At 49.4% G+C, this 26,257-nt stretch overlaps 1 protein-coding gene across 8 annotated transcripts in view; it reads right to left on the bottom strand.

Annotated features, from left to right (window-relative positions):
* The window catches only part of Atp2b3 (ATPase plasma membrane Ca2+ transporting 3), a 70,540-nt gene that overhangs the window by 37,403 nt on the left and 6,880 nt on the right, over nt 1-26,257 (bottom strand). For 3 of the 8 annotated variants that reach the window (XM_060375259.1, XM_060375263.1, XM_060375265.1), the window contains exons 2-9: nt 13,036-13,369; nt 7,715-7,912; nt 7,358-7,615; nt 6,776-6,901; nt 5,999-6,124; nt 2,716-2,757; nt 1,109-1,273; nt 283-497 (exon numbers count right to left, since the gene is read on the bottom strand). In XM_060375259.1, coding sequence (XP_060231242.1) covers nt 283-497; nt 1,109-1,273; nt 2,716-2,757; nt 5,999-6,124; nt 6,776-6,901; nt 7,358-7,615; nt 7,715-7,912; nt 13,036-13,243 — 1,338 coding nt within the window. In that variant the 5' untranslated portion in view covers nt 13,244-13,369. The remainder of the gene's footprint in view (nt 1-282; nt 498-1,108; nt 1,274-2,715; nt 2,758-5,998; nt 6,125-6,775; nt 6,902-7,357; nt 7,616-7,714; nt 7,913-13,035; nt 13,370-26,257) is intronic. The other 5 variants (XM_060375262.1, XM_060375264.1, XM_060375266.1 and 2 more) reach the window with 3 other exon arrangements.

Genomic DNA, 26,257 nt, shown 5'->3' with positions numbered 1-26,257 from the left:
GGCTCTTCCGACTCTCCCTGCCAGTGTTCCACTGATGCCAGAACCAGGACTCAATACCAGCTTGTTTTCTACCTCTCCCCATTGCATCTAAGGGCTAAGTGGGTGTGGTGGGGACCCTCTGTTAGGATGTATTAGAGAAATCCATCTCACCCAGTCCCTTCCCTCTTATAGAGACATCCTCAGCCTTCCATAGCCCCAACTACATCTAAGGTGCTTGATGACATCCCACTCTAGTTTTGGGGCCTGTGTGATAGAATTAATTCTAAGTAGTAGTATTATTACCTTGACAGAGTAAGCCAAGGAGATAGTGACAGCAAGAGGAAGGCCTTCAGGGACAGCTACAACCAACACAGTGACTCCAATAATGAAGAACTTCACAAAGTACTGCACATAGACAGGTGTGCACTCTGCTAGCCACACCCTGCCATCCACGACGAAGGTCTCAATCACAAAGTAGAGGACCAGGATGATGACAGTGATAGCAGACATCACCAATCCTGTTCAGCCATGACAGAGCAGGAGAAAAGGTGGGAAGAAAAGTTGAGGACAATATAGTCACAGCTGGCCTGAGCCCAGCCAGGGCCTTTGCAAAGGGGTTGATGTATTTGGGTCATCTTTCAAGATAAACAGCCTGAGGGATGACTCCACAGAGTGTGAGGTTTTGGGATAGCATATGCTCCAATTCCCCAGGATAGTGTGATGTAAAGAGCAGGAAGCTGAGTGTATGAGAGGCATATTTTGTGAGGGACTAGTCATCTTCAGATGTTGGGGTTCTGGCCAGCAGGTTCTTAGTATAGTTGACTTCCTCTTGACTGTGATGTGGCCAGAAGCCTGGAGTCAGGGAGTCTGCTAGGTAATAAAAGAGTGTGTGACTTATGACTCATTAAGGTGGGGATGCCAAACCAGGACTGTACAGTCATGGTTGACTCTGGCCTGCATCTACAGTATACCACACTCTTCTAGAATACTGTCCATCTCTCTGTACATGAACTTGCCTAGGGCCAAGACAATATTCTGTTCATTGCATTCACAGCATCTGGAACTGATACTGCTTCCAGGAGCCCAGTGTCCTCTAGGCTTCTGGCCCGCTGCCTCTGTCTGAACGTACCTGCTTTCCCAATCTGCACAGCCAGTTTTGTGAGCTTCCCTTGCAGGACTGACTTCTCCTTCTTGGGTACGTTGGCTTTCTTCTTTTCACGCTCCTCCATTTCCCCACCCTCGGCACTCTTCAGGGGCTGCATTTCCATGGCAACAGCCCCATCCTGCTTCTTAGCTGTACATAGAAGAAACCCTGGGATGAAATTAGGGCCGAGCGAGGGTAAAGAGGCTACAAAAAGGCTATCACAAGGAAAGACATGTCTCATCATATGGGATTCAATGGAGCACTTTTAATTTCAAGTTTTTCAAAGGGAATCTGTAGGCCTTCCTCTGTTGCTTCCTAATCCCAGGCCCTCCTGCAGTAAGCACACAGCTGCAGCATTGTTCTATGTGGGACAGAGAGATGGTTCTTTTGTGGGAAGGGTGGACAGACAGTAGCACAAGGAATTTGTGCACAGACAGGATGGCCAGTCTTGGAATGTCCCAAATCTTAATACCTGAGAAGTCCTGTGGTTGGTCCAAGGAATGTTCTGGAACCAAAATCTGACTCATTTGCCCACAGATGACCAAGCCACCTCCACTTTCCCCTCAGGGACACTAAGGAGTCCCAGTATACACTCCTTTTATCCCAAGCACCCCTGCTCAGACTGCCTCTTTCCATGGGCTCTGTGGACAAGCCTGTCCTGTCCTTCTGCTATTTCCCTGACTCTCTCTTGGCTCAGGTGGCTCCCCTCATTCCTCCTTTTTACACTTCTCAATTTTCATTCTTGCTGCCTTTGTGGTGGTGAGATGTATGTCTCATCTCTCTCTTTGCCAAGCTTTACATAGTCCTGGGCCTTGGGCTTCTCCAGGTATACTGCCAAAAGGTAATCAGGTCCACTCTACCTACTTCCTCCACTCTTACTAAGGAAGGGGCTGCCTGACTTAGCAGTTGTGGGAGTGTCCCCCAGTTTGTCTTTTTAGCTTTCCTTGTGCGTCCATTCACCTCACCTGGGAGCCCAAATCCACTTACCGTACTTCAGTCCTCCTAGCAGCCTTGAGGATATGCCAGACTCTGTCCAGTTGTGTCACTATAGCTTTGAGCCCCTGCCTACTGTTATTCCACCTAGTAAGAGCCCCAGACATGAGCATGTGTCCTCTACCCAAATCCCTACCAGTTTCAGTTATCTTCCAAGCTCTAGCTGACTCCTCTTACCTGGAAAATTCAAAGGACTGGCACCCAGGGAATTTTAGCAAGTTACGGTCTCTCTTGCTATGTCTCAGTTTCATCATCTGGCCAAAGTGATCTCAGGGTGTCCATTCATGGGTAATTCTCATTTGTGGATAAGCTTAAGCCATGCTGATAGCCTTGGCACTGACCAGTTGTTTTCTAGGTGGCCCATCTAGGCTTTAGGAAAGCGGTGTCTGGTAGAAACTGGAGCATCCTCCAAGGGTGTCCCCTTCACTGTCAAGCCAGGAAGGGACTTTGGGGTCCACTCACCTGTCTTTAAGTACTGCTTCTGCCATGGTAGCAGGTGGTCCCTTCCTATCCTCCCTTCTCTCCCTCCTCCCCCAGGCTCCTCAGCTGCTTTGAGCCATGCACGTAGGCACACACGCGCGCACGCACACACATGTTACCTCTGGTCTGGCTATTGTCCATCGCCCCATCCTGCTGCTTGCCTACAATGGAAGAGGAATGACAGACACAGAGAGACTTGAGAACACCCATGTGTCCATGACATACAAAGAAGCACAAGAGAATAGGAAGAGCTTGGGCACATGCAGTAATTTGTGGCTCTATGGGGTAGAGGATGGAAAGAGAGGCTCATTACTGGTAGCCTTGACCTTGCCTATGGAGGGGCCTTCTTGATGTCTTATACTTTCCAAGAGCAATCTGTCAGTACCTCCCAGCACATGTTCACCACATATACTCTGGGCATCCTGGGCCAAGCCCCTGCCAGTGTTTCCCATTAGGCCTTTACCTCAACTCTACAGTAAGTCTCTAAAGCCAGAGACTGGATGGGTCCCTGGTCAGATGAAGTGGCTGTGGACAGTTTCTGGAAGGCCCGCTGCCCTAAGTACTGTCCACTCCTCAAAGGTCTGGTCTTTTGGACTCAACAGGAGGTACCCAACCCCAGTTTTCTACTCCGCTCTGAGACCACCACTAGCAGGTATGTGTGTTTAAAAGGACTAAGAGCTCTGTCTGTTTCAGGGACCTGTTAGGCACAGTCAAACTATGGGTCCAGGATCAGTGTACAGAGGAAGCCTAAGTGTTGGGCACCTAGCAGCACTAGGTAGAAGCCACCAGACTGGATGACTGGTGGCTCCACCTGAAGCCTCAGTTTTGATACGACCCACACTGCCAGCCATTATTTCTGAGGGCTGCGCAGCTCAGGTGGCAGTCAGAGGAGTTCATCTGGGAGCCACATGTGCTCTGGTCCCCATTTAAGGAGGAATTGGCCAGTACAGTATCAGTTCCCACCCAGTAGCTCATGTCCCTGGGGTTTTAAAGGACAGATGGGGGGTGGGGGTGGGGTCAGGTAGCTTCTAGACAATGGAACCAGGGTCTGAAGTCCCAAGAAGAGAGACACTTCCAGCCAGAAGCATGGCATATATTGGACCCTCTCTGCTCATATATTGGACCCTCTCTGCTCATATATTGGACCCTCTCTGTTCAGGGGTAGTTTAGAGGTGAGGGAGATTACTTTTTATGTGTGTGTGTGTGTGTGTGTGTGTGTGTGTGTGTGTGTGTGTCCATGTCAATGGATGTCAGGAGAGGACATTAGGGCCTCTGGAGCTGGAGTTACAGGTGGTTGTAAAATGCCCAATATGGTGCTGGGAAGCAAAGTGCTCTTAACCACAGAGGAATCTCTTCAGTCTCATGAAAGAGGCAGACTTCTAAGAGTAGAAGAAAGACACCGATGGATACAGGATGACAAGGCAATGAAAACAAGGCACAGTGAGGATGCTCTATAGACCTGGAAGTTCTAGACCTATAGACATCTAAGGGAAGGTTGACTACAAAGCCAACCTGCAGAGGGAGAAAGCATAGGCTCCAGAGGATGAAGGAAGTGAGGTTTGGAGTGAGCATAACTAGAAGAGGTAGCCTGGAGTAAAGGAGAACACAGAAGGTGAGGGAGGTACTCAAGAAGAAAAGGGTACACAGGAGTCATTATAAAAGACAGGAATAGATGGAAAGGGTGGCAGGTTGACAGTGCTGACAGGGAGCAACTTCAGACAATGGGTTGACAGAACCACAGGATTCAGAAAATAGAAGAGGACAGAAAACACAGGACAAGATAAATGCTGCTCCCTCCAGCCCCTCAGGGTATTCCTACAAGAAGTTGGCCCACTCTGACTCCCTAAGTCTTACAACCTAGAAGTGTTGGAGAAGTGCAAATAGTCTGGGCATATCTGGATGAGGAATAGTCAAGTTGAAAGAGGAGGGAGAAGCCTAGGACCAAACTGTGAAGAATATTTAAGGGATAAAGCCAGAAGGCCAGGAGCTTGGAAAAGAGCTGCAGGGACACCAAAAAAAAAAAAATGCAGGTTATGGCTGTTCAATGGAGAGACCCCTGCCTTCAAGGGGAAGGGGTGTGTTTCCTAGAGGGCCTTATGTGGAAGGAGCTTCTGTCAACTAGGCAGAACTAAGAGGGCACCAGGCAAGGTCCTCTAGCTTGAGGACTCATACTAAGCCCAGCTAAGCTTGTCTGGAGCACAGAATAAAGTTGTGGGATAACAGTGGGACAAGCTCAGTAGAGATAGGGTGCTTGGTGCAGGTGGTGGGAAACCTGGCTTACCAGCAGCAGGGAGGTGCCCATACAGAAAGTCAGATGACCAGACTGCCAGGAAACATGGATAATGAAAGCTTTTTTGATTATAGCAGTCCTGCCAGCTCATGTTTCTCTGTCCCTTAGTACAGGGGGCTTTACGAAGTTGCCTAAGGTCAGGACTACTAACTTGCTCTTCCTCATGCTGGTTTGTCCCTGTCAAGTCGAAGACTGATTGCTCTGCCTCTAGGTCCTCTAAAATGGACAGGCATGCGCCTGGAAATGTCTGCTCCCTGGTTACCTGGGGCTGTGGACAGATTGCTCACCTGAGTCACAGAAAAGCGGGGTCTGCCTGGTGTGGGGAAGCGCTGTAACGCCTCAATTTTGAGTGCTATGGCAGAATGGGGTAGGATAGTAGTTTTGTGGTAGGGAGTCCTGGGCCATACGGAAGCTAGACTCTAAAATCTTTTGTTTCTAGCCATTACTGTCTCCAGGGACAGGGTTATCACTTGCTGGAGAGTCTGTCCTTCCCAAACCCATCCAGCATCTTTGGCCTTGGCTATCATTTTGAAAAATATCACTATCTGCTCAGGAGACTTCCAATTTGGACTTTGTGACCCCCCTCACAAAGTCCTATAGGGCTTCTTCCCTATAGGAGTGGAGTGCTTTCAGGGTGGGCATGAAGACTCCCCAGCAGCTTCTTCTTTTGTTCCTTTTTTGTTGTTTTGAGACAAGGTTTTTCTGTGCAGCCCTGGTTATCCTGGATTTGCTTTGTAGACCAGGCTGACCTCAAACTCACAGAGATCTGCCTGCCTCTGTCTTCCTAGCGCTGGAATTAAAGGCATGCGTCACCAAACCCAGCTTCCAGTTGCATCTTTCATAATGAGGTAAGAGCTTACATATCTGTGAGCACACTCCACCCCAGGGACAAATGTACCAAAGCCATCAGGGAATAGCCATCTAAGGAAAGTTGCCCCTATACCTGCTGGCTCTTTTGGAAAAATACCAGAAAAATCAGAAGACCCAGAAGAGGGTGGTGGCCTACTACCCATCTCACTGGATTGGCCAGCAGGCAGATGAAGAAACAAGAACAGTGACATACAAGGGAGTTGCTTCATCATCTCTGACATTAGAAGTCATAGCTGCCTCACCTTTCTTGTCTTTCTTCTCCTCCTCTTCTCCACCTGCCCCAAGCAATGTAAAGATAATGCCTGTCTGGGAGTTTACACCAACAGCTGTTATCACCATTCTTCCAGAACCTTCCATGACATGAGTGCCTGGCATAGAAATACAGAGGAACTAATATAGAAAATTTCACAGCCTGGTAGGACATATTCAGCAGCCATAGGCTGTTTCTTAGGGTTTCCCTGAGACAGAAGTCACTGCAACTGTTGACCCCTATGTCTAGAGTGCAACCTGTCTCCAGGCTTGGGGTAGTGGATATGACCCAGAGGACCACAGAGTGGCAGGTCCTTATGGGAGTGAGCCATTCACAGGGCCCACCAGGGGCTCTGGTCTTTCTGTCTACTTTCATACTACATTTCCCATTAAGACAAAATTAGCCTGAATGAGAACCTTCTAGAAAAGGAACAAAGCGCCCACTGGGTCATTTCCAAAGTATAGATGTGTAAGGAGTACAATATTGACTCCAGAAAGCCCTCCCCATGGGATGTCCCATTCATGATACTAAGGGCCGTCTTGAGCAGAAAAGACCCATTACTTTGCCATATGGCTGGAGCCACACCATCAGGCCTCCAGTGACCTGTTCTGGCATGGCAGTGGGTACCATTCTCAGACTTCCCAACCCAAACAGCTATTCAGGGAGACCCTAGTTAAGGCAAGTCCAGCAGAATGGCTTAGCTGGGAATGCCAAACCGATGGCTTTCAAAGTGACCATACACTGGGCTGTTTGGACAGGTGACCCTCACCTGAGAGCAGCATAGGATCTTTGTCTGCTGATTTGCGTACATGGTCCGACTCGCCAGTCAGGGAGCTCTCGTCGATCTTGAGGTCATTGCCTTGGATGAGCACACCATCAGCAGGCAGAAGGTCTCCTACAGGCCAGGCCAGGCCAGAATCAGAGACTACGGATCCATGGGATCTCCCTACCCTTGCTTCTTCCCGCCATTCCCAGGAGAGGTCCTGTCATCTGGGAAAGGACTGGGGAGCTCTCTTCTTTCAGCCTCCTCCTTTGAGGTGGGTCATCCACATCTAACCATGTTGTCTAGCTCTCATGGAACAAAGACAACACTTGTATCCTGCAGTAGTGGGAGAAGACCTCTTCAGAGGCTGTGAGGCTACCCTGCTTCCTGTAGGCATTGTTGTGTCTGTCTCAGCTTCCTTTTCTGGTTCCCCAAACCCTCTACACTCCAATCTCAGGCCCCTGTGGGTGAAAACACATAGATGACTGGGGAGACAGTCTGAGCTTGGGAGGGGTTCCTCTGGCACACCCTTCTCAGAAATGGTATTCAGGCTTTCTTAGCAGGGTGGATGAAGATGGGAACACTTACCGTATTTGACCTGGGCAATGTCCCCTACCACCAGTGCTGCCACAGGGACCTGGAGGAGCTGTCCATTTCGAATGACAGTAAACTTCTGCTCCTGTTCAATACGGCTCTGAAGACCTCGAAACTGCTTTTCTTTACTCCAGTCATTGAAGGCTGTGACCAGTACCACACAGATGACAGAGAGTAGGATGGCAGCCCCCTCAATCCAGCCAGCCTCGGCCTCACCTTCATCCTCTGCCCCACCTGACACATTCCCACAGGCTGTGTCCAAGGATAAAGGAGAATAGGAAGGAAGGAGAGGTGAAGCCATGGAAACCAAGAGCTGGGACCTCCTTTCAGCCCACATTCTTTGCCCCTTACCTTCACTTTCCTCTCCAGGCGGTACATAGAAGGAGAGACCCAGGGAGACAATGGCAGCCACCTCCAGGATGATGAGAGTCACGTCCTGTAGGGCTTCCCACACCAGCTGCAGGAAGGTCTTGGGCTGTTTGGGGGGGATGAAGTTCTGCCCATAGATCTGCCTACGTTTCTCCAAGTCATTGGCGTTGTCTGCCAGTCCTACATAGTGCCCCAGGAAATTGGAAGAAGCACAGAAGATGACACAGGTTAGACCTCAGTACCATAAGCATCCCTGACTAAGCTGCTGCTACAGCAAGAGTGGCCCTTGTGAGTCTCTGACCAAAGTCTGCATCCTTGGAACTCTGGAGTGGATGCTTAGAGAAGGCAGAGCAGTACAGATGTGGTACTATAAGCTCCAAGACCAAGCATGGAAGCCAAGCTCTCACTCACAGGGAGTACCTAGCTCAAGGAAGGGATGGTAGCCCAGGAAAAGGGGTTATCAATTTTCTGATGCACTTATACGACAGCAGGGCTAGGGAGGGAAGCCTTGGGACTGTGGGTATCTCGATTACTGAAACACTAGCCCAGCCCATACACCTTCCATGTTTGCTGTCACTTCCATGTCCAGGATATCTGGGGGAAATGTTTTCAGGAAAGTGATAACAGCCAACAAGGGGGAGGGCAGCAAGGATCCAAGAGTATGGTAGTATGTGCCAAGAGTAGCTGAGACAGGAGCAGGACAGGTCAGCCAGTGGCTCCCTGGGCTGGGGCTGGGGCTGGGGTGGTCCAGTATCTAGGTGGCTTCAGTGGATTTGTGAGGAGATCACCTATCAAGAGGGTCCAGGTAATATTACCCAAGATTCACCCAAGCATCAAAGAAGTGGCCAGGGCCCTCTCCAAAGGGATCAGACAAGCTGTCTGTCTCTTAACACTTAGATTCCATGTCTCTTTCAGAGTGCTCTGGCACACACACAGGATTGCAAGATGGGACTGTGTGTTTGAGACACTGGCTGGAAGTGAGGCAATCCCTGGACCTTGGCCACACCTCCTTATGGCCTACTGTTTCCAAAGACAGTCAGAGCCACACAGCTCAACCTGCAAAAGAGGTACAGTGGAATCAGAAACCAGGGACATGGGAGTGTCCAGAAGCATAGCTTGTTGAAGAAGATAGAGCAAGGTCTTCTGGAGCTGGATGGGAGGCCTACTTTCTAGAAGTTTCTCAGGTAAGGAGCAGAGAGAATAAGTGTCAGAGAAAGTTCTTAGGTCTAAAACAAACCTAGAAGGAGACTGTCTTGTGAGGAGATGAGAGGGAGTCTGGAAGCCCTTCAAGGCAGAAGTATGGAAGAAGCTGCGGCCCAGGAAGCTGATCCTCTAGGTTGTGCAGGGAGGCTGCTCTCCATTGGAAAGGGAGGGACTCTGTTCACCAGTTCCAGAGAAACTGGTAAGGCTGGAGGTTGAAAGGACCAGCACAAGGAAAGGACAACAGAGTTCTACAGAGGCTGAGCTACCGTGACAGAGTTGAGGAGATGATATCCCAAGGTCTGGTGGCCATAGTGTCCACAGTGCCCACAGTGCCCACAGTGTTCGGGCACATAGCTTCCCTATAACTCACACCTTCTTAGAGCATGGCTATGGGGCCAAACATGAGCTATTATTGTCTAGAGACTGCTCTGCAAAATTCAGTGACTAGCTTCCCCAGAAGCCCCAGGGTTTTCATTTCACTTGTCATCCCTGAGGATGAGAGATGGGGATGGCTGAAGCTAAGGAGATTATCAATGGTTCATGCGGGAAAACAAGGGGGGTGGAGAGGAAAGGGAGGTTCTAGTCCAGGCTCTCTCAGTTCTAACATGAGACACTTCAGTCAAAGCAGGGTTCAAGGGCAGGGAAGACCTTAACTCATGGCTTCAGGTCCTTGGAGGTAACCTCCATACAGACCTCAGGCAAGTAAGTTGAAGCCATTACCGTTATCCGGGCTCGAAAACCTCTGCAGGCTGATCTAGCCTTGCCTTAGGTTCAGCCAGGACTCCAGTGCTACACCCCAAAGGGACCAGCTCCATACTGACACCTAGTGGATGAACGGCAGCTTGACGCTCCCACCAGAGTCACTGGCATAGCTTCTACTACCTGCTGAAGGAGCTGGGTGGTGATTAAAAGGGCCATCCAGTACACAGGGCATGCATACACAGCAGGCTGAGTTTAGGACGGCTCATAAGACTCAGCCCCAGACCAATCACCAATAAGAAACTGCTGACAGTGGGCCTTCCGCAGAGGAGCAGGGTGGAGCTTGAATGAAGTGGAAGGGCTGAGAAGAGCAAAAGTCACAACAAACACAGCCTTGGCACGTCCACATCATCTAGCCACACGGTGTCCTTCCCACCCTGAAGGCTGCAGCTGTCCCTGCCTTTCTTTTCCTGGCCTCATTGAGCCTGGCCTGGGCTGGCAGCTCAGATTTCTGCTGGGGCCAAAGGCTTCTTTCTAAAGTCCCACAGCTTCCCCGGTAGGGTGTCTGGGAGACCTCAGCCTCTGTGGTAACAGTGGTGGGGACAAGAATGAAGCTGGAAGGGAGGCAGCCTTTCCTCTAGATTGAGCCTTTTTTCCCCTTCAACTGAGAGCCATGAGACATGCAACATTACAAAGGATGCACTGGAACTCTGAGCTCCTAGATACTTAGGGTTTACACTGCTCTTTGCCTGGAGCCCCCAGAGAGAGGACATGATTCATTCTAACTTCTAGAAAGCCTGTGAGTCCCGCTGTACCATGTGATTCTGCTTTCTGACAGTTCCATACCTCCATGCCCAGATTGTCCCCAAGGCCAGTGAGGCCTTTAGGCCCCTTTTCCCAGCAGCTCACTCACTTTTCCTCCTCTGCCTTGCCCTTGGCCTTGGATCGTCCTTGCTACTGCAGCAAAGCTTCCCCGTCTCCTTTTCTTGATCCTGCCAGCTGCATTCAGATTGACCCTGAAGTGTTGGCCTTTCTCCAACTGCTGTGGTATCATTGTGTGTGTGTGTGTGTGTGTGTGTGTGTGCGTGTGTGTGTGCGCGCGTGTGTGTGTGTGTGTGTGTTAAAGAAGGCAGCTGTGGTCCCTCTGGTTCCAAGCACGTGTCTATCTAGCAGGTCCAAGACGTGGGGACAGAGTCTGGGTGGTTGGCATGGACACATATGGGCTGCTTGCCCAGAGCAGAGGCCAGATGCCATCAGAATTGGATTAGGACCACATTGTGTCAGCTCTCAGCTAATCTGCTCCCTCCTTCTTTTGACTGCCTGTGGAGAGTGGACAAGACAGGAACAGGGCACAAAGCCCTCCAACCAGCCTGCTCTGAGGTTCTTGACCAGCAGGCAAGGCCCTTCTTCAGCATGGGTTCTGGAATCTGTCTGAAGCTCTGCAGAGGCTGAGAGATCACTTGATTGATGCAATAACTGCCGAAGTACCTTCTACCAATGTGCCACATACCTACCTGACCCCCCTGTCTTCTATCAAACCCCTCTGGGCATCAGGGGATTAGAATGGGGTCCAAAGTACAGTTAAGCCTGCCCCTCCCACTAAGAAGGCATGCTGAGGAGCCTGCCTGTTCAAGGTTTGCTGAGCCGAGGAAATGCAGGAGTAAGAGTCACCTGCTCCTGGCCCCAGACAGCTGGGCCCAAGGAGCCTAGGGGGAAGGGCTGGTCCCTAGGCTGCCATGTGGACTTAGGGTTTCAGAGGCCTTTCAGGGGCTGAATCACCCACCTGGGTACCTGCCCTTCTTCACGCCCACCCATTTACAGGCACCAGATGAGTTTTGGAGCTCTGTGGCAGAATCGGGCAGGTTCCCAGGGGCCTTGACATTTTAAATATTTAACAAGGCCTGACAGGCAGAGGGAAGAGCTGCCAGCCAAAGCCCATCTGCTTCCTTTGATCTGGGAGAGGCCAGAGCCCTTGTGGCTAAAAGGTCCTCTACCTCAGCCTTCTCAGAGGCCCCAGGTCCTCATGGGGGGGCACAAGGAGGAGGAAGGAAAGAGATCCTTTGGCACGGATCCCAGACATCTGCCCTGTCAAAACTCTGCTTCAGACTGGTGGGGAGTGGGAGGTTGGGAAGGCAGGCTGAATAGGATGTTCATGGGTGCAGCAGCTCTACAGCTCAGTTCATGAAGACTGTGATGGCTTAGGGAGGCCACAGTGGCGCAGGGAGGCCACCATATCTGGAGTCCTTAACTTGGCCCATGGGCCGGCCTTCTCCTATATGTAATGCTTCCTTGGGCCCATGTACCACTATCTGTGGACAGAGGATGCTTCCTTCAATCCACTTGGGGCAAGGCTAGAGTAAGAGCATCTGGTGTGTGCCCTAGAGGCTCTGAGTGGGACAAGAGCAGAGCAAGGAGGCTGGGGGCAATGAGTACAAGAATGGGTAAGATCTGGTGATAGGTAGGCCAGGGGAACCAGTGAGCACAGGGAAACCAGATGGTGGCCAGGACTTGCAGGATGAGGTGGGCCAAAGTGCTGCCACTAAGGTAAGCAGCTCATAAAATCAATCAGCACTGGCTAGGAAGCAGGCCTGGTATTAGATGGGGATAGCTCCAGGAACCCTACCAGGCCAGTATCAGACAGGCCTGAAAGGGATCCAGCTCCTGAAATCTGAGGCTAGGTTTGGCTCTTTGGTGACCCTAGTCTCACAGAAGACCAAGGAGTTGAGAACCCAAGGGCAGTTCAACCTCCACTCTGGATCTTCTACTCTCACCATGTTTTTTTTCCAGAGGCTTACTAGTGTGAGACCTGCACTGTCTCAGGTTTGTAGCTCTCTGGCACAGCCTGTTACTGCTGTCACTTATATTCGTGTGTGAGTGAGTGTGTGTGTGTGTGTGTGTGCATGCTCGTGTGCGCGCACGCATGCATGCATGCATGCATGCGCTCAATGTCAGGCGTCTTTCTCAGTTGCTCTCCACCTAATTTTTTTGTGAGGGACTCTTTCACTGAAACTAGAGTTCATTGGTTGGATAGATGGATTGATAAACAAAACAATGGATTTTCCTATCTGTGCCTCCTCAGTGCTGTGATTACAAGAACACACTCCATAGCTTTTCACATGGGAGCTGAAAATGTAGACCCATGTCCTTGTGTTTGTATTTCACCTACTGAGCAATCGCCTCAGTCCCAACCACTGCCACTGCTAATGGTATCATGTGACTATTGAGCCCTAGCTTTGGGTTGCCTCTGTGCCATCCTTAGGCTACCCCTTCCTTCCCAAGGAGACCCCTGCAACTTGATCCCCAGAGGGCTTTCACGATGCATCTTCTTTTCTCTGGTTCCTCTGAACTGAGCCTAAGTTTAAGCACATGAACCTTTTCCTTGCCCAACCTGGTGGACTTACCCTCAGTAGGTGAGGTCTTCAGTCTCCTGCACAGCCCGCTGACATCTCCATAGGCTTCCTGTATCTTCTGCAGTGCCTCAGCCCCTCGGAGCTCCATGAGGCTGCGTAGCTCTGCCAGCGTGCACCCAAAGCCACCCACATGGGGTGCTTCTCGCTGCTGCTGGGGCTTGGGGTGGAACTCGATGGAACTGTTCACCATGTCTCCCATCCTGTCTGTCAGGCCTTTTCACAGATTCAGCCTCCGCTCAGATGCAGCTTGGGACAGGCGGCCACCTAAGATCCCAGTGCTGAGGTGAGGCAAGGTGGTGGTGGAAAAGAGGCTAAGTGTGAACACCTGGGGAAAAGGAGGAAAGAGGAGGCCAAGGGACTGGTTCAAGCAAAATAAAGGCCCAGGGTTCTGGGATTGCTCTGGCCATCTTCATTCAGTGTGCTCTGTGAGTCACAAGTGCCAGATTGACCTTCCAGGTCTCACTAGATAGACCCCACACACACATCATGAGCACTCAGAGCCAGAGGGTTTCTTAGGTGGGGGAGCAGGGAGTGGTAGGGCCCTCCTGCCACCAGCACCAGCCAGCTCTCAAACACATTTGGAAGTAAGGGGTTAGCAGTAGCTGCTCTTGCTTCATATGCACAAGAGATCGGTGCCCCCCCACCCCCAGCAGCTTCTTGCTTGACCCGAAACCTTGCTTCCTGTGTTTGCCTGAATAAGACTTGCCCAGTGCCACTGACATGATCTAAATCCCCAGCAGTCCTCAGTGGCTCAGGCCTGGGCTGTTCGGGGCTCCAGGGGATAGACTGCGCCATGGAGCTGGGCTCCTTGTCAATGCTGTGTGTAAATGGTGTTTCTGTGGCCCTCAGAGTACCTAGGGGTGGGAGGAGGAAGAGAGGAGGTCCAGTGGCAAGTAGAGATTAGAAAAAAAAGATGATGGAGGAAGGCAGTAAAGAGGAATGGATAGGGAGTGTAGAGTAGGCATAAGAGGAATGAAAGTGGAGGGGACCAGGAGGTGCTACACAAGAGAAAGCCCAAAGCAACCACAGGTCACAAGTGACTCTGCTGACACCCTGATACCACAACAGAATAACAAAGGAACTAAGGTCTTCTTTTCTGAAAACATCCCAATTGCTGCCAAGCCATAACACTTTCCCACTTTGTGGGGCTTCCTGGGACTATTGTCTTTCTCTCTCTCTTCTGTACCAGTGCAACTTAACTAAGAAACTGCTGTCCTCTGTAGTTACTATCTTCAGCGTTCATGGGGTCCTCCTCCTTCCCCAAGGCCATGTGCCAAACTTGCCACATTTGTCCCCCTAGAACTGAATTAGTCTCAGAGCACAAGGCTTTAGTCTTTTCTATCAGCAAACCACCTTCCTGGCTCAGAAAAACTGGCTCTTTCAAACTCAGAGCCCAGACATCAATCTTGGTTTCTGATAGAGAACCACCTGTGGGGGAAAAAATAACCTAAGGCCCTGAAAAAAAAAAAAGGCAAAAAGGACCTTATACAGCTAAAATAGAGGTAGTTAACTCCATGGCCCTCACTCAGGAGATCCCAGTTGGTTAGGTCCCTTGAGCCCTATGAGGTGTCATGAACTGTAAGTATCACATCTAGAGAAAGAGTAGAGGCTTCAGGGAGCAATGAAACATTCCCACAATGTCCAAACATGGAGGCTTCAGCTCTCAAGAAAAAGTGTGTGTGCCTATCTGCAAGATCTGGTGGGCAGTGTGGGGGGCACTTAGAAAATGTCTATCCCAAGTGGTCACCACTTCACAGTTTAAGCACCACAGTGTTAACTGTTTCATCAATTTTTACATAGACCAGTCTTCACTCTGGAAGATGTGGGATGAAAATGGCAAATACAGGATGACTTTCCCTTCTTCTCCTAATCCCATGCACATCTCTCCTACCCGTTCTCCCAGTTGCTCATCTTACAAATATTTATTAAACTCTACTACATGCGGGGACTGGCTTTTTGTGCTAGAAGTCAACACTAAATGAATTGCTTTTCTCTGTGTGGCTGAGCTATAGAAACAAGGTTCAATTCAGAGGTCCAAAGCCCTGGGGTTTCAGGCAAGGCCTCTAGGAAGGGCAAAGGGAAGAAAAGACTGAAAGGAAAAAAAGTAGCTAAGCAAGGATGATGGAGGGGCAGGGACTGGAACCCTTCTGCATGGCTGAGCAGCAGCAGCCTGAAGCACTGGCTCAGGGATGCCAGGGGCAAGCAGTGGGCCCATGGGAAGCTGGGCAGAGTGTGTTCCTTTTGCCAGCACTCTGTGAATGTGCCAGACCAACCACCTAGGAGGGAGTGAACAAATATTATTCTCATGTCAGCACAAGAAGCTAGGGCTTAGTTAAGGGAAATGACAGAGCCAGAAAAAAATTGAGACTGCTGCCTCAAGGTAGCCATGTTAGCTTTCAACTGATACCTTCCTCCCCTACCCCAGATGACTTTGGTTTAGGATGGTATCCTGACTCCTGAGGGTGCTCCTCCCTTCCTATCTCTGACCTGAGCTGCAGTTGCTCCCCAAAGTTCCAGCGCATAAGCAATTGAGTACTTGTCAGGTTTGAGTTCTGCTAGCTGCTGGAGAAGATGAATAGGTCTGCCTTGTTTGACTAGGCACTGGCTTCTTAGGCCCTAGCCAGGCAAGGATGCCAGGAAATGCCAGATCAACAAGGCTATATATACCCAGGTACGAGCAAGTGAAAATGTGGGAGGGTCCCCATGGGCCCTCTGACCCTTTCAGCCCTTGTGGAGGGGTGGCCAGGACTTGCCTCAGCCTCTGATGCCCTCATAGGCAAAGGCTCAGTACTATGTTCACTCATGCTGAGCTTGAAGCCCCAGGGTTCCAGCTGAGGATCTGCATGTTCCCAGCTGAGTTGCCTAAGGAGACTCCACAGGGACTCTTTGGGAAAGGGGAGCCAGATGAAGGATTTTAGTCCTTGGGCCCATTAATCTTTTCATCCATTCTGCCCTCCTGGAGATGGGACTGCTCTTAGGCTCGGAATGTGAGGTGAACAGCCTGGTGGGTGGGCTCTGAGATGTGTACATGTTCTTAAGAGCAGGTACCTGTAGGCCACTGCTATAGTTACCCAGGTCCAGTCATTCTAGTGGAGGCCAGGGCTTCCCTAATGTAGCTGGTGCACTTTGTCACTAGCAGTGTAAAGCTGCTCCTGACTTTGGAATGTTGACATTGCTGAAGATGGCCAGACATTTGGTGACTCATAGTAAGGACCCTGGGTAGGGAGGTAAGGCCATTGTTTCTGAGGAAGTCAAGCCATGTTACCTCCTTGTATCCAGAGGAACCACTGGAGCTCACAGCACCCCTGCTCTTGTATGACTGTCCTGGGGTCTGTATCCCCCAACACCCTGACTGGCAACCACAGCTAGTTTCTTTTTCCCCCATCCCCAAAGAAGCAAACCTGACATCATATCTACTAGCAGACAGGTTTCCCTATAGCATAGCAACTGAGGGTTGAAGAAGCATGTGGCAGAACCAATCGTGGATTATAAGAAGAGTTTCCTGGAGTGGTGGTGCCTAAGCCATTGGTTTTCAGAGCAAAGTAGCAACTAGTCAAGCAGAAGAGCAAATTCCTTCAAAGCACCTTCCAGTTCTTATTCTGTCCTTGGCCTGTTCCCCATGCCCCACAGAGACCTACCAGTGGCCTTCACTCACTCTATCAGAGACCATGTCTGAGCTCCAACAACACATCCTTCTCTCTCATCACCACCTGTTGACATCCAATGGCTTGCATTAATCACAGTTCCTGTGGAATGTTCTCTAGGATTTATTTACCAGTTAATTTTCCAGCCATAATTAATTGCTGATGAGCCCAAGATCCTACAGTCCATTCCTAATTCCCAGGGCTGGCCACAGCCATAAACAGAAAATACCTTTCCTTGCATCTTTAATTCTTTGCAGCACATGGCTGACCACTGAGTTGCCCAAGTATGCTGAGTGGTGTATCCCTGATGGTGATGGGACTGGAGATATTAGTGAGTGGGGCCTGGTTCACAGAGAAAAAGCTTGGAGCTCTGGGAGGTGGGAGCACTATCCTGGGCAGCATGAAACCAGTAGGTGTGGATAGTCAAGCTTTCCTCATCATCATTCACAGGACAGACAGAAGGCATCACTTAAGAGGAGGCCCCCTTTGAGTGACTCTTAGCTGCTAGAGAGAGCAGAAGGCATATGTTCTCATCATCCCTGGGTTGTCTGTAAATCGGGATGATGGCCTTCTCCAGTTTTAATAAGGACAGCAGCCATCACTGAAATGGCCAAGAACAGAAGTGACCAGGCCTATGAGTTCTGCTGGCCTGACAGAGTTTCCTGCTTGGGTTGGCTGTGAGACTGGCCTGTAGGCATTGAAAGGGCAGGGAATGTACCATTTCTGTACTCTTTCATCTTTCAGACCTTAATTGGCTTAATTGAATTGAGAACCTCCATAGAGGGGCACTTGGACCTTCTGGCATTGGCTCTAGCCTGGCACAAGAGAGAGGAGAAACCTCTCTACCCTATGCATTGAATTTCCTGGTTCAGCTCACCTTCACTGTGTGACTGTCAACAGGTTGCTACCTTAGGAGACAGTGGGTGTTGAAGAAGATAGTACAAGTCTAGATCCATCATCCAAAATGACTTCTGGACCCTTCCTTTTAGTAAGGCCTGGACACTTTAATCCCTTCAGGCCCAAATGGATTACCTATTTTTCTAGTGACTCAAATATGCTTGACCAGAAGTTCAAGGCTTTTCCTTCTTGGTTCTCTCTCTCTCTCTCTCTCTCTCTCTCTCTCTCTCTCTCTCTCTCTTCCCCCATTCTCTCTCTCCCTCTCCCTCCTCTGGACACTTTGAATGGGTTCTCTGCCAGCTCCTCAGACTTAATATATATGTGCTTCCACTGACCCTAGGCCCTTCAGGAAATGGCGCAGTTCCTAAGGGAAAGGCCCTCCGCTTCTGGGCTTCCTCTTGTCATACCACTTTTAAGACTGGGATAATAATACCTACAATACCCTCAAACCCTCACTGCAGTTCACTGTGCACAATACCTGTTTCACACAGGGGTCACTGGGGCTCAGATGGGACCAGAGACCTCAGGCATCAGGCTCTTGTTTAATGGCCAGAGGTAAGTCCTAGCTGTCCACACTAGGACATCTTGTTGTTACCCTGAGTACCTTCCCCAGCAGGCTCAGGTGGAACCTTTTGGTCTACATGTTCTGTGGGGCTGCCCATCTTCCTGTTCAGAAGGGTCAAGGAATAGAGAGCAAAGTCCACTGCTATTTCCCATGTGAGAACTAAAAAAAAAAAAAAAAAAATGAGTTGAAATTCATTACACGGTCTAAAAACATTCCAGGGTTGCCCTCACCTTGCACCAGCCAAGTCTGTGTGGACACATGTCCCATACTAGTGATGGGTCATCTGGCTACCAAGTGCTGCCACAGTTCTTGAGGTAAATACAGCCAGACACCAGCAGCAGCTGCAGGCCAGGAAGTCCCAGTCCCAAGTTGCATTCATAGTTTCTGGGTCCTGAGTGACAAGAACAATGTCCCCGAACAAATCCAGTGTATGGTGCCTGGGTTTGCCAATGTCCTGGTGCTAGGGCCAGGTCCAGGACCCAAGGCAAGAGTCTATCTAGATTGGCAGGAGGCAGAAGCCTGGGCTGAACTGGCACATGCTTCTACCCTGGGCCCTCTCACCACCCACTAGTATCTCCCTATGGACTCACCAAGTTAGGACTCTCCTTCCAGATATGACTAGTGCTCAGCAGTGTGAGTCACTGAGAGGGGCCTTGAATTAATAGGCCATGGCCTTTCTCGATCTCCAGGCACCCAGGGAACACCAGCCTGCCCCATGCAGTGGAGAGAGCAGGTCCAGGAACAGGAGCAGAGGCCTAGCCCCTGCCTGGTAGTCAGACATCCCAGCCACTCTTGCACACTGGGTGGGGCCTGGGGCCTAGCTAAGGAGCAGGTCAGGAGAAGGTCTGGGAGGAGAGAATGTTGCATGGCAGCTGCTGTCCACTCCTGGGTCTAACATGATGGGGCAGATATAGGCTTGGCTTGGGGCCTGGGGGTGGTGCTTTAACCCTTGCTTTCCCACCTCTTCCTTCTCAGCACAGGGCCCTTGCTTTTCTGTCCACTTCTGCCCCACCCCTCTGCTTCATGCACCTTGGTGACCACCCAAGGACAAGTCCTGCATGCAGCCAGAGAGGGGAAAGGAGCCAGGCATGGAACGGCCTCATTAATATTTCAGAGACACTGTCACTGCAGCTCTTGGGTCCTCACAGCCCCACCACTTTTGCTGGTTGAGGAAGGAGGATGGGAAAAGAGAAGGAAATAAAACTGAGAAAACAGATTTAAAGGGACAGACCCCCCCCCCCCGCTCCATTCAGCCCTCCCCCTGTTCCTGGTACAATCTGTGCACACTCTGCTCTTGCTGCCGCTGCTGTAGAACAGCTCTAAGCTTTGAGAGCAAAAACAATAACAACAGAGGAGGGTCAACCGCCACCATGGTAACCCCGTCCCTGCTCACACATCTACCTGCTTGAAGTCTTGTCCTGGCAGGCAAGTCTACCAAAGCCACCTGGAGAATGGCTGGGAGCTGTCAGCAAGGCCACAGGAACCCTGCTCATTCCACAGAGAGACAGACGCACATAGGAAAAGAAGTCCCTGCAGAGGCTCCAGCAAAGAGTATGATCTCAGAAAAACCCGTACCTAGAATCATGGGGGTGGTAGGGATACAGACAATGCCTAAGTCTATCATTGCTTGTGGGTGGATCAACATCTTATTGATGGCCAATCGCTTTAGTCTCACATAGGACAGCCCTGGCAAACCCTGTGTAGCCTACCCCCACCTGGAGAACTGCCCACTCCAAAAGGGGGTTTGGGACCTCTACCCAAACAAACACCTTTCAAGGGCATCCAATGCCCAGCCAAATTTGTGTTCTGGGAGGGCCCCAAGTTCTCCAGTCAGAACTGGCCTCAGGAAAGAATGATAGATGCTGCAACTACAATGCAATATACCATGGCAGTTTCTGAAAAAAAATTCAGCATCATTAGCTCTCATCTCCTCAGAATAGGAAGCAGAGACCCACAGAGACCTATATATACATGTTCACAAAAACATTACTCACTGTAGCCAAAAGGTGGAAGCATCCCAATGTCCACAGATAGATGGCTGGACAAACAGATTGGGTGTCCCTCCATTTGCATATAATGAAACATCAGTCAGCCTTTAAAAGGCAGGGGATTCCCACACATGCTCTAATGTGGTTGATATAAAAGGACAGAGCCTGTCTGGCTTCACTTCTGGGAAGTCCTGAGAGTCACTAGCTTTATAGAGAGAAGCAGTAGGATGATGAGTGCTGAGGGCTGGGCAGGAGGATGAAGAGCCTGTGTTTAGTGGGGCTGAGCTGCATCTTCAATGAGCAAGTTCTGGAGATTGATGGTGTTGATGGTGGTATAGCAGTGAGGATGTGGGTCATGCTTCAGGCCTGCTGGATTTAATGGTGGACATGTCTTTTTTTGTGTTATATGTTGTTGGTGGTGGTAGTATTTTTTTTTTCTATAATGCCAAAAGGAAAAAAAGCCATTTTGAAATTAGTGTCCAAAGTGGTAGACAGGGAGCCTGAGAAGTTTCCTGTGGTGTCCCAATTCATATTATCTTACTCCCTGGACAGGTCAAATCAGTGGTTCATTCTGTCATGTGAAAATGAGCAGTTATAGGGAGACTCCTGTCAGAAAAATGGCAATCTAAGTAGCCCTTTCACCATGTGCCCTACTGACATCCCACAGCCTTTGTGCACCATCCCTGCTTCATACTGGCTGCTGCCACCATTATTGCCCACCTACTTGGATCACATTTGCTTCTGTCTTGTGGTTCTAGAGGTGAAGCTCGTGGTCCAACTAGTCTAAGCAAGTGGTCTACCCTTGTGATACTCCAGGGTAACTTAGTGAGAGTCTGTCTCTAAATAAACAAGTAAAAGGAGGGCTGGGGACACAGCTTCATGGTAAAGTCCTTGCTTAGCCATCATAAGGCCCAGAGTTCAACCTCTAGTGCCAAAAATGACTTTGGGAAGTGCTACTGAACACTTAGAATGTTCTGGAAGAGACTATATGATATTTTGCTAGCTAGATGTCTTGCTGTCTAGTTAGTAACTATATTCTTTTGACTCCCTTGCAGCTACATAAACCATGTGACTACACTCTGGCCAATTGGATATAAATAGATGTGACAGGGACAACTTCAAGGTTTAAGTTGAAGTGTGAAAGAGAAGTGACATGTTCTTCCCTGCTCTTCTGCTTCCTATTGACTGAAATGCTGGCGTGAGGATCAGGTGGGAACAGTTATCTTGTGTCATCTTGCATATGGATCTATGTGTATTATATAAGTAGGAGCCCATATACAAAGAAGTCATCACAGCAGCCACAGGTTATGCAGCTAGACTTCTATGTGAGCAAGAAATGAACTTCTTAAAAAAATAATAAGATTTATTTATTTATACACTATTCTGCCTCCAGGTGTGCTTGTATGCCAGAAGAGGGCACCAGATCTCATTATAGGTGGTTATGAGCCACCATGTGGTTGATGGGAATTGAACTCAGGACCTCTAGAAGAGCAGCCAGTGCTCTTAATCTCTCCAGGCCCAGAAATGAACTTCTTTGTTGACAAAGCTGTTATTATTCCTGATATATACTAAATAGGATAAGCCGAAGAAACTGGAAAACCAGAGCCTTCTCCACTATATGCCCAATGCAAGCTGGTTATGGGGAGTTGGGAGGCTTCCCAAATTTTCCGGTATCTTCCAAATTCTGCACTCTTATTGGTTCCCTACAGCATGCAATCATCTGTAGCCTGGATCCCTCTCACCTGTATTATTTGACACTGTCCTAGATGTTCTAGTCAAAGCAGAAGGGAGAAGAGAGGACCATAAGAAAGAGACAAAAGGTCAATCCTGTCGCATGCAAGCCAAGCCAGTAGACTGTGCCAAGTATTGTGCACCAAGGCATTGTGAGAATGATTATGATTGCTCTGCACAATGAGGTTCTATGTTAAGGGATGAGGATGCCTACTGTGGAGTAGAGGTATCTAAAGCATAGAGATTGAAGTGCTTACTCAAGGTCAAATCACCAGCAAGGAGTAGAGGCTGCTGGAAACTTTAGTAATTTGGCTTCAGAGGATTCTGTATGGCTCCTCTGCTAAGTGACTGCCTAGTACATCCAGGAAAGCAATGGACACCTGATTAGGACCAATTAAAACAGTTAATAAAGTGGCTGAGTAGGCTGTGTCCCTGTGTAGCTCATGCACTGGCTGCAGAGTCACTCAGCCTCCCTGGAAACAGAACTCTGTTTTTACTTGCTGAGTTGGTGTGCACCCAGTGCAGGTCTTCAGGGGTCTTGATTCATTGCTCTGGAGGCTTCCCCCTGACCGTAAGGCCAGTGAAAGGAAAGCAGGGAAGGACAAGGTCTTTGTTCAGTCTATCAATTTGGCCTCACTTGTCTTTCCCAAACCTTCCACCTCTGTCTGTCCTGAAGCTGACATCAGCCAGACCCCAGAGTTCAAAAGGCAGGACCAGGCTCCACTGTTGAGGCCAGAGCATTCTGCTTGACTAGGATGGGGTTCATGTGCTTCTCAGGATGTTTTTCCATTTTAGGGCTATTCCTTGGCCTGCTTGGATCCCTCATTGTTCTGGGGTCTCCAGAATTTTTTTTTGTGGGATGAGTCAAAATGCCCACGCAAGTGATTCTTACAAAGCTGAATGGCCCTGGGTCACAAAGAGAAGTTAAAAATGCTTCTCTGACTGGGGCCATGCAGTATGGTTGCTGGGGTCACGACTCTAAATGGAGAAACGGGACAGTCATTTGTTTTCTGCCAGAGAAGGCAGAAGCTGAAAAGGGAGAGAGCTAGGGAGCAGGAGCTAGAGAAGCCAATGGGCAGGAAGCATAATGACACTAATTATCCAATTACAGCGAGCTGTGCGCTCAGAGAGCTGCTTTGCAGCAGGAGCCAAGCCAGCCCCATGCCCCACCCCCACACACGTCCTGCACATGCTGGCCCCAACTTCCCTCCTGCCCTGAAGCACAGACAGCTGGTCCACACTGTGGTCTCTAGAGAGGGAAAGAGACCCAAACCCACCATGGCTAGCCTCTGTGAAAGCCTCCTGTCCAGGAGGCAGCAGGTTCTAGTCCTCCAGCCCTTCACAGCCAGAAAACCTCCTGTCTCCCACACACCCAAGTCTCCCAGCTCTGCTGGCTACTGTGGTACCAGCCCAATCTGAGAGTCAGCCTAACAACCGGAAATAGCGAAGGCCTAAACAGGTAATTAAGGAAATTATAGACAGCTGGAGGCCACTGTGGCTATACAGGCCAGGCTGAGTCCTTCCAGCCAGGACAAGCTGGGACCAGTCCTTCATGGAAAAAGAGCTGTAAAGAAATGGGCTTGCCACTGTGAGGAATTATGAGGCCACAGGGGTCTCAAAGGTACCTTTCTTCACTTTGAAAAATCCTTGACCATGATATTCTTAGCAGAGCAAAGGGCAAGGGTGCTGGGGAATAGAAAAAAACCCAAAAAACTAGAGATGGGAATCAATTCTCACTGTTGCCTCTCTGACACAGCAGCAGCAACTCAGCACACTCAGTTCTAGGCATCCTTTCCCCAGGTTGACCCAACTACTGTCAATTGCAGTAACAGAGGAAGTAAAGATCAGTGACCCATGGTGGCCTCAAGTAAGGATGCCTCAGAAGCTGCAGCACAGGAAGGGTCACCTGAAAGGCTGTTAGGTACAGCTCCAGCATCCTCACCAACCACAACTAACTATGATCGCTGGACCTGAAGGTCACCCAGGGCCTGGTTGTCATCAGGATTATATGGACTGAGCTTTGCACCACAAAGGTTCTGTATGTCCATGGGGTAGCCCTGGAGGGGCTTGGCCCTGAAGGGGCCCCCTATACATTAGGGCACACGAACACTAAGTCAGAAGTCTAAGTTTACCCTTTCAGCAGGCTGCAGAGCCCATCAGGGGCCCAACCCAGACTCTCCATGTGCTCCATAGATGCCCATGGATAGCTGCCCTGTGAGGCTGATCGGGTTCTGCTTCCTCCTCTACGGAAGGGTGGCAGGGACATAGGAGACAGCCTGCATCCTGAGAGTTCTGGCCCTGCCTGGCCTTACTTACATGCCCAGACAGCCCAACAGACATCTCAGGGACCATCAGGCCACGGACCCCAAGCAACTATCCCAGGGCCTGCATTCTCTCTTCCCTGGACCCCCAAAATAGATCATAGTGGCTATTCTTGCTCTGCTCTCCAGGATTGGGCCTTTTCCAAACAAATGTCCAGCCACTGTCCATTGAGCTGGGGTCAATGAGTCACAGGCCACAAGGAAAACTAGATTGTGTGGGAAAGGTGTTGAGAACAGAGTCTGTCCCGTCTATGTGCCCACACCCTCTTCCTTTGTTTTCTGCACGGGGTTTCCATTCCCAGTGGCAGCCTCCCTCCTGAAACTCCCTAGGAATCTCCAACCCTGGGCCACAGTTATTCCTGTGTCACTAAGCCAAGATGTAATGTATCTGAACCCACATTCTACTGCGAGAAATAGGGAAAGAGCCTACAGAGACAGGAAAAGACCCTTGTGCCTGAAGAGGTAGTCAGTTTGAGGATGAGATATGACACAGAACCCAAGCTCTGCCCTGGAAACAGAGCTGTGCTCTGCAAACACCAAATGGTTTCAGCAGGGATGGCCTAATCTGGAGCAAGAACCCCTCACTGCTCTGTCATGTGTCATGCCATGATCATGGCCCTGGCTGGCCAGCCATGCAAACTTTGGTTCAATAATATCGGACCTGTCTTGACACTGTTTTATAACCTGGTTCTGGTTTATGTCAAAATACCAAAGCACAAGGAATTCTGAGTTCTAAGGCAGTCCAGGGACTAACAAAGTTCCCAAGTGAGTTCAGAAAGGGAAAATGGAATGGCTCATTTTCAAATGCATTCATTCAGAAAAACAGAGTCCTATGGCCACCATTCAAGGCTGGCATCAGCTGGCCACAGAGCCTTCTCCATCTCTCCTCTTCCTTGATTCCCTCCTTGCTTTTCTGTTATTTAGGTAAGAAGCTCAGGTTGTGCTTTTGCTGCCTAGGAACTCCAATGTTATCAGAGGACAGGTTATTTTGAGGGAAAGATGAGAGATCAAATATAAGCTCTCTAAGGAACAAATTACTTGATAAAGGAAATAGCAACCGGGCTGAGGGACACATAAACTCTTTACCCCATAGTCCTGAAATTAATTTCTTTTGAATAAAATGAGGTTTAGTAACTACAGCTCAAGGGCCAAATCCAACAAAATTTGCTTGTGAATAAAGTTTTATTAGCAGATTGTTTTACTCATTCATTTCCGTATGGTTTGTGTCTATGTTTGTGCTTCCATAAAGAGTGTTGTAGCTGAGATAGAAACCATGTACTCTGCAAAGTGGAAAATATTTACCATCTGACTCTACTAAAGAGAATGCTGGCCCCTGGATATTAGACTTAAATATTTTATTAGGTGTGGGGTCACATACTTGTATTACAGCTGTTGCAGAGGCTGAGCTCAAAAGGACTGCAAGTTTAAGGCCATCCTTAAATTAAATTAAAACCTTAAATCAAAAATAATAAGGAATTATGGGGTGTAGCTCTCTGGGAACATGCCCAAGGCCCTGGCATCAATCCCCAGTCAGGAAAAAAAAGATTTAAGTATCTTAAGAATTGTAACTCCAATAAGGGGAGGGGGGCAAACCTAGAATTGATAGCACTTAGAATTTTGTAAAGAGCTCATGTAATGGGGCTGTAGAGAAGACTCAGTGGTTAAAAGTCCTGGCTGCCCTTTGCTGCTCTTTGCTGCTCTTTCAGAGGACCTGGGTTCAGTTCCCAGAACTCATATGGAGCCTTACAACCATATGCAGCTCCAGTTCCAAATGATTTGACACCATCTTCTGGCTTCCTTTGACACCAGGCACAGGCACAGACACACAGACACACAGACACAGACACAGACACACACACACACACACACACACACACACACACACACAAAACCACATACACATAAAATTTTGTTTTAATTAATTAAGAAGCAGAGATTCTGTAAGCCTGAAATCCATATAAGACCTGAGAAAAGTGTTTATCTTATGAGTGGAAGAAATCAAAAGGCAAAGAACCAAGAGGTTAAAATGTTTTGGAGCTAATATATCTCACCATTATTTCCCTTGTA

The sequence above is a fragment of the Meriones unguiculatus genome, chromosome X (genome assembly GCF_030254825.1).
Source record: "Meriones unguiculatus strain TT.TT164.6M chromosome X, Bangor_MerUng_6.1, whole genome shotgun sequence".
NCBI classification, from domain to species: Eukaryota; Metazoa; Chordata; class Mammalia; order Rodentia; family Muridae; genus Meriones; species Meriones unguiculatus.
This window is presented reverse-complemented; position numbering and strand designations above follow the sequence as displayed.